At 37.7% G+C, this 14485-nt stretch overlaps 1 protein-coding gene across 1 annotated transcript in view; it reads left to right on the top strand.

Annotated features, from left to right (window-relative positions):
- LOC140196031 (short transient receptor potential channel 3-like) overlaps nucleotides 1–14485 on the top strand; it is a 140583-nt gene that overhangs the window by 60197 nt on the left and 65901 nt on the right. The window contains exons 3-5 of the mRNA XM_072254730.1: nucleotides 2381–2434; nucleotides 6140–6328; nucleotides 9806–9970. Coding sequence (XP_072110831.1) covers nucleotides 2381–2434; nucleotides 6140–6328; nucleotides 9806–9970 — 408 coding nt within the window. The remainder of the gene's footprint in view (nucleotides 1–2380; nucleotides 2435–6139; nucleotides 6329–9805; nucleotides 9971–14485) is intronic.

Raw genomic sequence — 14485 nt, 5'->3', positions numbered from 1 at the left:
ACTGCAGCTGATGCATACTATACCTTAAAAGCTGTGGCAATGCTGCATGCCAGCAATGTGGCGAAGACCCTCAATGTGCCTGCATTGCCTGATGCTCATTGTTAAGGCAACAAGAGTAAAATCTCTCTCTCTGTAAGAAGCTCCACAACTTCCTACCAATACAACATATCTTATAACAGATGTCACCAGCTGGAATGAACTGGTCTTCTGCTGGAGTCAACAGCAGTGTGTCAAACTTCCCTTCTCCTAGGAGCTTTGAGTACACCTCAGAGAAGAAGGGTTAGTTAATACCAGCAATGACAATCCTTCAGAAGATGCTGGCATGATGCTCATTTGTGCAAGTTCTTTCCTCTAGTGCACAAAAAAGACTGAAATAACTCATAATTGCATGTGCACAGATGCAAAAATCCATATTTGTTACCAGCATTATATACACTATCTTGCACACAACACTAGGACAGGTTTTCATGAGTCCCAGAGCATTACTGTTTTCATTCATGTTTCTTGTATGGTTGAATTCCCTACAGCACAAATTTCCTGCTCTGCTCAAGACAAGGGAAATTGTCCAGGAATGAGTGAAGCCCCTGGAGTTGAGGGGGGTGGAGATTGTGGAGAAGGATAATAGTAGGAGATGTTCCTGGGAATCTATAGACAATGGTGGGGGTGGGGAGTGGAAGGGTGAAGCTTACCAGTGATTGGAGAATCAGAATTGGTATGTGGGGAATGATCAGAGGATCAGGACTTGTTCAGGTGTGACTAAAGATTGAGAAATCTTAACATTGCAAAACCAGGCCCATGAAACCCTCGGCAAAATGAAGGATCAGTGCCATGCTGGATCAGAGCTGGTAGGGCTGAGAGAATTAAACACAAAAGAGTAGAGTGCATGAAAGAACAGAAGTTACTCACAGTTACATGTGCACTAATACAAAATATGCATGGCGCCTGCATTATATGCACACAAACCATGTGTGGACATCTTGTGCTCAATGTAAGACATAGAGGGTTGTGAGACTGGGTGAGACTGGAAATTGAACTAGTGGAGTGAGTTTTTGATAGAAAAACTTTGAAGGCTTGTTTGAATCTCAAGAAAGAATGGGGTGATGATACTAAGATAATTAAAGTAAATGGTTTTTTATATCATGAATGCAGCACAGCTCAAACGTGCTCCACTTCCAGATTTAATAGGAGTTGGTTTGGATATTTATGATAAATCTATATGCCTTTATTGAGACTTTAATATATGCAAGCCAACATGTAGTTATCACAACTGTTGATGGCTTAGTAGAGGATTGAGATCTTATTGGACTGAATTAAGCTTGTTTTTAAATTTTTTGCCTTTGCAATTTGGTTGTAGCAAATAATTTTCGATATATTGTCTCTGCCCAAATGTAACAGATTGTACATGCCTTGTGCATATTGAAAGTTGAGTGCAAGATTTGATGTTCATATGTGTTTGCTTGGAGGGCATCATGGAGAATACGGGTGTTATGTCAGCAATCATGTATTTGGTTGTGTCAGGGGTTAAGGTGGTCGGTTTGGGCAGTAGTTCTGTACCATTGGGAGGCTCTGAAAGATAAAATTTAAGTATGGAGTTTCCTGAGACCACACAATGGAACTTCAGCTGCCTTGGGTATGATCACTGATGGTACTCCCAGGAAAATGCTAACTATTTCCCCAACAATGCTTGAAAAGGAACACATGAAGAGGAAATTACATCATTTAAAGCCTTACTAATGTCAGGAAGAATGCAACAGAATTTCTGAGTGATGCACAGCAATCCAGAAATGGTTCTTATCATCTTTCACTTCATCCAAATGGGTTGTTAACCAGCCATTTCTGAAGTAAACAGTGCTGTATGTTAAAATTTCCAGGGTTTTTTTTTTGCAATCTGCCTGCAGATTAATGATTGGTAGATTTTCCTTTCTGTTTAATTTAAGCAAAGTGGCAAAGTTAACAGAGCAATTAAGTATCTAAAAACTCACTCTGTCAACTCAGCAAGGCAGACATATTGCATTTTTTATTCTTTTGAGGTGTGATTTCTATTTCCCACGAAATACAGACAAATTTAGATGAGACGCTCTCATTTATCTATTAGTGATCTGAGCTCAAGGGCAGCCTTTACAAAGCAACATTCCAATTTTAAGTCTGTGCAGACTTTCTCCTTAAGTTTTTCCTCAGTGATACTTAACATGGGATTTGACCAAAATGTTCAAATTTATTTTGCTGTTTTTTATCAGCTTCGTGTTATGGTAATCATGTTCTCAACTATTCTTCAAGGAGACAATATATCGAATGGCAAAATTGATGATAAAATTATACCAACAATTAACAGTGTGAACATTGTAACCTCACCTATTCAGTGCCATTATCTTTTTTCTAGCTTAAAAACAAGAAAATTGAATTGGTAAAGGGTCCACACAAGGTGACATCATCGGTGAGCGTTAACCTTTTCTTGTAGTTATATTTTTCTCCATTCCCTCTTTTTAGGTTACTCTATGCCATAATCCATAATTTATGTGAAAGGTTAGACAGTTGATATACAGTAATCCCTGATTCTTGATCAACCAAATACCAGAAAATATCTTCACTTACTATATCACAGTTCTATGTTATTCTAGATGTTTCTTGCCTGTTCTTATCCTCCTTTCTGGCCTTCTCAAGTTATATTGCTCTGCTGGTTAATAGGAAATTAAATTGACCAGCTCCAATTCTTATGCTGCCATGAATTGGGTAGTTAATAAAAATGGTGTTCACGCTCTTGACCATTTCCTCTTCCCCAGTGAAGGAGTGCTGGATTCTCAGACATTAACTTGCAAGGAAATCAAAGCAACGTACTGTGTATCACTTCAAGGCAAACACTTATTAGTGCAGTTGTCTTCTTCTTCTACGTCATCCCAGCTACATACATACATGTTTTTGGTCAGGCTTATCAAATTCCTGCTGTCTAGAGGAAATGGCTACCCTTATGTTCCATGTTTATTTTTGCAGTTAGAGTACTTTTTGTTTTGCCTTTTAGAAGACTACCATCAGCAATGGTATTCAGTCCAGGAATGCATTCTTCGGGCTTGCCAGTTTTGGCATGATCATGTAATTTTATCCCATTTAAATGTCACTGCTGTATGATTCAATTACACTCTTATGTATCCTTCTCCTTCCCAAAATATTTATGATGACAAATAAATAATACCATCAAATGGAGGATATGTCAATATATTTGTTATATGAACCAAATGGGAAAACACTGAATATACAACATACAACAGTAAAGGCCTTTCAACCCATGATATTGTGCCAACTTTTTTTACCTACTCTAAGATCAATATAACCCTTCCCTCCTAAATCGTTCTTCATTTTTCTATCATTCGTGTACCTATTGTAGAGTTTCTTAAATATCCCTACTGTGATCCCCCTCTACCACCATCCCTGGCAGAGCATTCCATGCACCTACTATATACGTGTTTTAAAAAAGCTGTTGCCTCTGACACCTCCCCCCCCCCGTATACTTTCTTCCAATCACGTTAAAGTTATGATTCCTTGCATTAGCCTTTTCCGCCCTGGGAAAAAGTCTCTGGCTATCACTCAATCTATGCATCTTATCATCTTGTACACTTCTATCAAGTCACCTCTTCTCTTCCTTTGCCTCAAAGAGAAATACCCTACCTCACTCAACCTATCCTCATAAGAGATGCTCTCAAATCTAGCCAGCTTCCTGGTAAACCTCCTCTGCACCCTCGCTATATCATCCACATCTTTACTATAATGAAGCGACCAGCACCGAACACTATATTCCAAGTGTGGACTAGCCAGTGTTTTATAGAGCTGCTGCATTACCTCACGGATCTTGAACTCAATCCCCTAACTAATGAGGGCCAACACACCATACACCTTCTTAATAATCCCATCAATTTGTGCAGCAATTTAGAGGGATCTATGGATTTGGACCCCAAGATTCCTCTGTTCCTCCACATTGTCAAGAATCCTGTCATTAATTCCGTATTTGGCCTTCAAATTTGACCTTCCAAAGTGAATCAAAAATGAGTCATTGTAAAGACATTCAATATTTTATCAATGTAATGGATTCAAACATTGAATTGAGTGGCTTGCTCTGCAGTACCCTTGTTTCTTCTGCAGAATTCTTGGATTATCAAGAGTAGTCTGAGCAAATATGGAGATCAAAATAATGAACTGGATTAAAAATATATTTAAATTTATTTATATCTGTATTTATTTATTGAGATACAGCACGGAATAGGCCTTCCTGGCCCTTTGAGCTTAGCCACCCAGCAATCCCCCTATTCAGTCATAGCCTAATCATGGGACAATTTACAATGATCAACTGATAGGTCTTTGGACTGTGGGAAGAAATCAGAACACCTGGGGGAAACTAATACGGTAACGGGGGAGAATGTTCAAATGCCTTATGAGCAGCAGCGGGAATTGAACATGAATTGCCTGTACTGTAAAACATTGTGCTAACCACTACGCTACCGTGCTGCCCCATATTGAGTTCACAGACGGTATTTCTGGCTAATCATTCGAAGCACCACTGCTTCTTGTCATTCTCTTTCCTGCTGTGTTGAACATGCAATGAGCTATTGGAATTCAGCCACTCCGATCTAGAGAACTGGAACACAAAAGGGTATCAGTTAGACTACAGCTGTTAAAATCCAGGTTAAGCTGCACCCAGAGCATTCTGAACACTCATCTTCAGAAAGATAGATTGGACATGGAGGGGGTGAAGTGAAGGTTTATCAGAATGATACCTGGATTCCAAGAGTCCACATACAAGGAGAAATCACACTGCAATATTACTTGTAAGTTAGTAGAAGAGATTAAGGAATGACTTGATTGAAGTTTTCTAGATGTTAAGGGAGACAGAGGGGTTATTAAAGTCAATCATCACAGCTCCAGGGTGTCACTGCAGGAGTTCTTGAGGACGGCATCCAAAGATTAATGACCTTCAGCTATGCTCAGTTTATCTCATCCATGGCTGCAAGTATTTCATCAATAGTTGCACTAAGTTCAGATTTATTTGTAACTTCCCAGCAAATTAACCTATCTCCTTGTTTACAAAACAGAGGCAATATTCAGCAATGTGCTGTAGAGAGGTGGGCACTGTTTCCACCATGACGCCGTCTCCAGCAAGAGGGAATCTAACCATTTTGACATTTATTGGCTTTGCCATCATAAAGTCATGGTTGTGTAGCCACAAAAGCAGGTCAGAGGCTTGATGGTCTGCAATGAGTGACTTATTTTCTGACACCCCAGACCATTTCCTCTGACTGTAAGATGTGAGTCCGTTTTTATGATAAAATAATCTCTACTTTTGTGGAGGAATACAGGTCAGAAAATGCTCCTGAGCGAAGCAGCCTGCTTAAACCAGCAACACATCCACTGCAGTAAATGTATGCGCCTTGTGCTATCACCACCTTGTGATGTCTGCAAAATGTACTGCAACTGCACCAACTGAACTTCAAATTGCATTCCTTTGCAGCCAATAAAGATAAAATCAGTCTGAATGTAGGAACACCACTACCTGCAGGTCCCCTTCCAAACTGACTTGGAAATATATCATGGCTCCTTCATCACTGCTGGATGTAAATCCTAGAATTTCCTACCAAACAGTGTAGCAGTTTTTAACACAAACACTGTAGTGATTTAAGGAAGTCATGCCACGCCATCCTTCCAAACAAATACAAATGGACAAGATTGTCAGCAATGTGAACGTGCCATAAATGAATATAGAATATAGAAATACCGTGTAATGTAGTGTAATGGGGTGCTACCCCGAGTTAATGGAAATATAATCTGATGTCTCTATTTTAGCATCTTGTATATGGCCAATTTCAGCTGAATTTTCACAGAAATGCTTCGAAAAGATGTAATTCCCTAAAAGCTTAAGCTTTTGAATATGAACATTTAGTGTTCCCAACTTTGAGACTGCCTTTCTCTCTTCACAACTTGCTTGGGGATTTTGGCATGGAGGAAACAAAAGAGTGAAGATTTATTTTTCAAAATTAGAGAGAAAATATAACTTTTAAACAAATTTTCATTTTTGTACTCCATAGACAGAATGAATACCCACAATGATTTATGAGTCCAATTTCTTGAGCAGTGTCTTTTTACTGTTTTAATATAGAATGACTATCGCAAGCTATCTATGCAGTGCAAAGACTTTGTTGTTGGTGTCCTCGACCTGTGCCGAGACAGTGAGGAAGTTGAAGCTATTCTGAATGGTGACGTGGAAGCTGATCAAGATGAAGGACACCACTGTCAAAGAGCAGGCTTGACCCGTGTCAAACTGGCCATCAAATATGAAGTCAAAAAGGTACACTTTCCTTTAGAGTCTTACCATTTAGTTACACTTACAGTTTCCACTAACAATGTGCACTCTGAACTTACATCCAGTATTTTATTTGCTCTAGATAAGTAGCTTTGGGTTTCATTTACAATGACTGCATAGTGCTGACTCATTCATGCCAAGGATAGAAATGACAGAGGCTGGTGAAGACCAGGGTTGGGGGTCGTTAGCTCCCTCATAATTACTAAGTACTTGGCAGGAATGAAAATCTGAGAAGGGTCTCAAATGGAAACACTGTGTTTTGAGAGGGTGCATTTTACTCTGTGAGACTTATTATGGTTTCAGAGAAGAAAGTTTCAGATATATTTTCCTGAATATATCTTTTATACCCAAAGACTATCAGCAAAAACAGCTTCAGCTCGAGGGAAAGTTATTGCAAAGTTCATTCTGGCCCTAGTTAAAACTGCACTGGGGACCATTTTGACATTAGATGCTCCTAATTTGTACAGATACTTGAAACTTCCATGAGCCTTGACAGCCAGTCTTATCTATCTGGAAACCCCTAAAGAGTAATATTGCAAAGAATCAAATTCTAAATAGGTATGTACACTAAAGATTTTAACCTTCCCAATATTGATCTTCCCTGGTTAGATAAAATCAACCAAACAGTCCGTGGAATAGCAATGGATATAGAGTGTCTATATGAAATTTTTGTATCTACTGCTTTGACAGCAATGATCAAAAGAGATAAGTATCAGATAATCCATAAAGGAACTGCAGTTTTAAAACTACCTCAAACTTTAAAGCTGCACTGTTTAAAGATAAATAAAATGTCAGTTCAGCAATGTGCTTAATGATGCTCTGAGAGATCATTTAGTTTGTGGAATCTTATAAGAAAGCATTCAAAAACAACTCCTAACTAAAGCATTTAAAAGAGCAATTAAAATTGCTGTATTCAGTGGAAACCACAGACAGACATAACTGAGTTGCAGTCAGGAATGAAGGACAGCATGAACAAAATGCAGAATTGAAACAGAAATCAGCCTGGATGAACAAATGGTGTTACCATTGTGGCAGGGGCTCGCATACACCAGAGCAGTACAGGTTTAAAGGCAAAACTTGCAGAAAATGCAGCAAAGTAGGACACATACAAGGAGCATGTCAGTCAGACAAAAATAAATGGACTGCACAGAGAAGAGAAAAAGATTAAAAGTCAAGGTGCAGTTTAAAAAAAAGCACCAATCTGCATGCTGTTGATGAAAAATCTGATAATGATGAGGGTGCTACAGGACTATGTAGCCTTGAAATTTACAATTTGTGAAAATTAACGATAAACAAGTGATATGGCCGACAGCAGAAGTCAACAGCAAATTAATTAAATTGGAATTGAACTCATGCTTGGCTGTTTCAGTCATTCCACAAAATGGGTTTGAGATGCATTCAAAAATACTAAGCTGAAGCCTGCAGATATCCAATTAAGAACTTAAACCGGAGAAAGGTAACTCCAAAAAAACAATACAACAACCAACAAGCCACATTGGGCTTGTTTATGGTAAAACCAAGAGGACCTTCATTGTGGGGACGTGAGTTGCTGAAACTATTACAACTTGATTGGAGATCCATCCACCATTTGCATGTCACATCCCTTGCAAATTAAGGAAAGTACTGGATAATACCACAACTGTCTTCATGCTGAACACCATGAACCATTACCCAATAGAGGGAAAACAGGTGTTGGTGCTCTCTGATTGGAAAGCATATTGGACCAAGGAAGGACCATACTGCTCTTAGGAAGCGTAAAAGTGACAAAAGCAGTGATCCAACCATAACCGTTTTTGTAGGCAACATATCTGAGAAAGTTTCAGATATGTTAATCAGGCAGGCACATGCAAAATGTTGCTTGATTTAAAGCAGGAAAAGAGTTCTAGGAACTTCAGGAAAGTTGCAAATATTCAGCTTTTGTGAGTACAAAGAACCAGAATCCATTTTGCGTGCATTAAGGTTATTGCATTAACTTCAAGTGGGAGACAAAAAACTGCTTGTAAAAGTAGATACAAAGACCAAAGCCCAGCTGGATGAAAGGAAGGTCAGGAAAAAAGGAGTCTATGGAAAACAGAGGGTTTGTCAGATGATGCTGTGGGTGAGGAAACCAGAAGGAGAGATCAGTTCATAAAGGGAGCAATAGAACGATTAATAAGAGAATATTCCATTGAACTAAATGAACCTTCCAAGATCAAGATGCACAAACTAGAACAAAAAGGATGAAGAAGAAAGGGGGGCTGCAGCTGCTGCTGTCAGAACCACTTCCTGCAGTCTCAGAGTCAACTCCTACAACCATCACCCAGAACCTGGGATTGTTTCACAGCCACAAGTCTCACCTGCCAAGCAGAGTGATCCCCACCCCCTTGTCAGGAAAGACATTATCCCACAAGAGTAAGAAATCCTCCACAGCGATTAAATCTTTAGGCCTGAATGGGACAAGTTAAATTTTGCTGTGGATGTATGGATATAGAAGTGGTATTATATTGTATATAGTTAAGGTGCATTTTATATTGAATGAGAGTTTGTAGCTAAGCATAGAGGAGGGTTGTGCATTTAATATTTCAGTAGTATTTAGTTAATACTGTAAATATATTGTTTGATAAAGCATTTTTATTTAAATAAATAATTATGGGTTGTATGTAAAAATAAGTGAATTGCATACGTAATGATGCTACCACATGATATGTGAGTGCTTTGCTTAAAGAACAAATTAAGACTCACATCTCTCAGCTCTCTTGTTTTCCTTTGAATTAGTTTAATGGTTTGGAGTTACAAACCATAACACCTACACTGCCGAGTTTCTCCGGCATTTTGTGTGTGTTACTCTGGATTTCCAGCATCTGAAGCAGCTTGTGTGTTTATAATTTGCAGCCTCTAAATGATCCCTCTTTCTCTGCCAGGCCTTTACACCTGTGCTAGAACAGCTAAGAGACAGGGTGGTAAAAGTTAACAGTCAGGGTGGATCAGAGAGGACGTCTTATTACACTGAGAGGACATTTCGTTCTTCCAGTGCAAAACCATTTTGAAAGTTAGCATGATTCCAGTCAGCCCACTCTTTTCTTATCTCTGACGATTTTTATAGAAGTTGATGGGGAACTGGTTTTATCCTACAATCCTTTTATCAAAGGGAATTCACCACTGGATGGCTATATTCTGCTGGACACCAACCAAAAACTGAGAGTTAACCTTCAGTTCCCAGTGCTGTCTAGAGCAAAATTCGGACCGTGAACCTTCTGACTTGGAGGAAGGAATGCTATCAGTAAAGCAAAGCCTGAATGGGACCAATTACAATTTGCTGTGGATGTTGACATTTGACAAATGTTGCCGTTGACAGTCATTCTGTTACATTTTTTTTCTGAAAGCTCATTCACATAAATAAATGTATGAGAACTGAAGAGTTTCAGAATGTCCACCGATATGTTGGAGATATTGTTGTAATCAATAATTGTGTGTTCCTTACAGTTTGTAGCCCATCCAAATTGCCAGCAGCAGCTACTCACAATATGGTATGAAAACCTCTCAGGATTACGGGAGCAGCCCATCACCATGAAATGCCTTGTGGTGCTCGTTATTGCAATTGGACTCCCATTTCTTGCAATTGGCTATTGGATTGCACCATGTAGCAAGGTATGCAGTGTTGTCTTTATGAAAGAAATTTCAAAAAGCTTTGAAATCAAAGTGGTGCATTGGCATACAAAACCTTAGCCCAGCTGTCCCAAATTTATTTAACTAATATGTTATCTTTGCCATAGATCGGTTTATTTCAAATGAATTCCATTATAAGTACATTCAGCTCAACATAACATGACTAATGTCCCACAATATATTTTCAAAGCTTGGTTCTTTATGAAAATAGTTACAAATATACATTGCTTGCATCATTTCACAATTTAAATGTGAAAATAAAGCCACAGGGCATGAAGACATAAATTAAAGTTTTCAATTTGTGAGCAGCAACTTAATCTGCACATGTTGTGTATTAGTTTGGACGTCAATGTTACTGTCAATGGCAATAGTACTTCATTGTCATTTCTCATTCTATTTTCCTCAAATGTAGCTGTAGAAATGCGTACTTTGAAATTCAACTCTTTTCATTCTAAATTTTGCCTGAGGCTTGCCCTTGTCTTTTCATTTCTGTCAGATACTTTATCTTGCCCAATTTAAAGTCATTATTAAAGGGATAAAATTTTCATTTAAAACTACTAAGGCTTAGAAATGTCCACAACGGAAAGAAACTAATGTAATGCCCTGATTCACATTTTTACTGTTATGCTGTAGGTATTTCATTTAGCAGCTCTGTAAGAGCAGTTCATTCTGCTTTCAGCATGTTTGGGTTATTTTTGAAGATAAGGGACGATGAGGAATGTGTGCCATCCAATTAGGATGATGGAACTGGGGGTAGGTTTGATGAGGGACACTGAGGTTGGTCGTGGGGCTTTTGTTTGGCGGGAGATGAAGAGAGAGGATGTTGGAGAGAACCGGTCGTAGGATTCGACACTGTGTGGGACCATGACTCTATGGTCCCAGGTGCCAAGATCGACTGAAGATCAGTGAATATCAGTGAAGCCTTGAGCTCCAACTTGTGCACAATGACTGTTTAATTAAAATGGGCCCTTTTTGTTTTTCTTCACTAACCCTTCACTTAAGTTAAGGTTCATAAATATGATTCCTTTAATCATATGTACTGTCTCTTATTTCGTGGCACTAATTTGTAACAGGGTAGCAAATCACACAGAGTCACACAAACTGAGGATTGGGGTGGAAGAACCGTCTCAATCTCACGAGTTTGGCAGGACCAGATTGTGTCTTCCCTTGACTTACGCAGCCAAGGAAGCCGGGAGTTTCACTAAAAACAGGCATGGAGGGCTGTCATATACAGTTGTCAAAAAGCAATTAATGCACACATTGATGCCATTGTTGTCAAATTACTTTGTTCATTCACAATCCACAAGAAGCTTTGGCGCATCATACATGTAGATCAACTTAATATGGTCCATGCATAGATCCTCCTTTTATATTTTCTGCTGAACACATGTTGATCTGTCCCCAAAGTGCGAGGTTCTCTTACCACCGGTTCCACCCCAAATATATCCCAGCCCACCCCTTATTGCCCCTCCCCCTGCTGCTCTAATCCCAACCATCACCAGCTCGTCCTACCTTCCCCAGCCTTTTGAAAATGTGACACGCTGGAGTTCCTCTGTGATGGTGAAACTAGAAGATGAAAAATTGTGGAAAGCTGATTCAATTCTCAGTAAAGGCTTCAGTTCAGTTGCATCAAAGGTTTCATACACTAGACGTACATTAACTTAACCACACATCAAAGGCTTAGCACTCCTTTTGAGGTTTAGAACAGTTTCAAGGCTAAAGCATTTCTATATTTATTTTTTTAATGTTTTTTAAGAAATTGGTACCTTTACTATGTCATTGGCTGATCCAAATAATGTTTAATAATAGTGATGTAATTTTTAAACAAAATTTCTCTGGTACATATGTTTAAGAAAATCATGGATATCTTCTGTGGAGCTCTTATATAAAATTCTAATCATAAAAATCTATTGAAAAATGGCCCATACTATAGAGATATATAGATAAAATTATTGATATTGTAAGGCAAAGGTGAAAGAACAGCTTGAATTTGCAGCAGGAGCCATTAAGAACCTCACATTGATTTACAGTGTCATGGTTTAATGTTATTGTGTTAACTCAAAACATTTTTCATGTGGCAGGTTTGAAACACGGAAGATGTACTAGAAAACTAAAGCAGTTGAAAATAGAGAAACAATCGTCAGGAGTAGGAAATTATTTTTTTACTCTAATATGATATGTTTTTTGTAAGTGTACTTGGACAACTACTCTGGTTATAATTGGCGGTTTGAAAATTTCAGAATAGACTTGTCATACTGCAGTAAACAACTTGCCATTGTCTGCTTCATAATCTGCATAATCATTCAACATTGTCATCATAGTTTACCGTAATTCAGGGATACAGTACTTTACCCGAGGAAATGAATAGTATTGAATTGCTTTTGTACCTATTTTAGTAACATCTACATTTCTGACAGAAGGTCTCTGATATTGTACACTACATAGTAAGCATCCAACTAACAGAATAAATTATTTCTTTGAATTCATGTGATTTTCTTAAATTAAGGCAGCCTTTCAGCTCTGTTTTAATTTAACAAAGTCTCGTATTTCTAATGTATTTTTAATTTCTCGTATTACCAGACAATCTTTGACCCAGATGTTATCTAGATCGCCATCAGTCATGATCTTTATTTTCCTGAGGAGACACCTGGAAACTAGAGATGTATGTTTTACTCCAAACATGCATCTGATTTCGCTAACACCATGGTATTCAACATGTCTTTGATCAAATGTGCATTAGTAATTAGATAACTATTGTTTTAAACACTGGAAACCCCACATATTTATTTATTTTTACTGAATAAATATAAAAGAGAGAATTTTTACTTTAGAAGCTGTTTCCATAATGTATGCACATGTGTGATTACCCTGCATTAATAACTATATTGCTCTTCTAAAAAATTATATTTTGAAATTATGCAAACAGCACAGCTCCCATTGATAAACCATGGAGTCAGATGGTGAATATTTTTGGAATTCGTTAATATTTTATCTCCGACTGTTCTAGTGGGCTTTATATCTTGAAAGACCCGCCAGAATGGTTGGAAACAAGAAAAAACACATATATGCAATCAAATTAGATGAAGTAGCAGTCCTCAGAATACTTCCAATGTGAAATCAAGCACTGTAAAATTCCTGAATTTTTCTTTTATATGTAGGAAGGATTTTTGTTGAAAAGAAGGAAAAACCAAGACATCAGCTATTTTCTATAAATTTTGACACTGTATAAAACACCATGGAACTATATTGTGAAGTTGTAGTAAAGGAAAGCTGTTTTGCATGTCCAGGATTTTCTTAAACAAAGGTTTAATATCACAGTTTTAATAAAAGTGCAGCTTGATAAATTATCCAAGTCCACTTACAAACAACTTTTCATATTGGTGCAAAAATTAATGTTCTGAAACTTGTTTGTCTGTCGTCATCTACTTTGAAATCCATCTAGAATATTGAGATTAGTTTATTAACATAATAAATAATCATAAGTTCACTGACTGAGGGATAGATTGATTTTGAAGGTAGATAAGGGTCACTATTGTTGCTGGAAAATTATGTGGCTATTGATTGAATAGATCCCTTGTTGATTTATGTATTTTGAGGCCAGTATAATGTCTAACATTTCACAAAAATAATCAATTACTGTTTTAGGTTACACTTAGTTATCTTCATTTCAATTTCCCATTTCACAAATAGGAAGGCTTTTAATGAGGCTGTATCATTTTCTCAGTTTCCGGTCTGGTTTTAGAACATGCAACAAATGTCAGCACAGAGGTAGTTGAGACTATCTACAAATTGTTGGAATTTTGGCTGCAAACAAAGAATTTGCAACTATTTGGTGGAATTTTGCCAAGAATTCATCCAGGACCATTAAACACAGATAAATAAATTACATTGGAATTGAATTTTAGGGGAAGAGTACAATGAGCTGATTTCACAAAGTAACATGCTTGGAATATGAATGAATTCCAAGGCAGATTTTCTTTAAAGAGAGAAGATCAAAGAATACTACTTACCTATTCAGTGAGCAAGAGGGAACCTAACTTAATTTTTCAGAATTCATTACTTTTTGAGAAATCAATCTACAATTATTGATCTTTGGTTGTTTTTAATATGATAAAAAAGAGCAGTCCACTAAATCAGCTGGCACTATCCTAAGATGACCAAATTGATTATTTAATCTTCATCAGTCTATGGGCCTTAGAATGTTTTAATAATCATAGTGCTGAGGCATTTACTGTATGGAAGCTTCCTAGCATGACAATATCACTTTTTATGATCAGTCACCATCACCTGTAATTTTGCTGTCTTAGCTCATTTAGTGCAGCATAATGGTAAACAGTTCAAATAGCTAAACTGTTGCCTGCAAACATCACAAAGAAGTAGTTAGTTCACACACCAGTTCAGGAAGGGGATACAGTGTGCTTCTGCCTGACTCTACCAACTCTTCTTTGCATTTACTCCTCTTTGATGCTGTGCACAACTATTCACCCTGAATTACCT

This window comes from Mobula birostris, chromosome 4 (assembly GCF_030028105.1).
Source record: "Mobula birostris isolate sMobBir1 chromosome 4, sMobBir1.hap1, whole genome shotgun sequence".
NCBI classification, from domain to species: domain Eukaryota; kingdom Metazoa; phylum Chordata; class Chondrichthyes; order Myliobatiformes; family Myliobatidae; genus Mobula; species Mobula birostris.
Note: the sequence above shows the minus strand (reverse complement) of the source record. Positions and strands in the feature narration are given on the sequence as shown.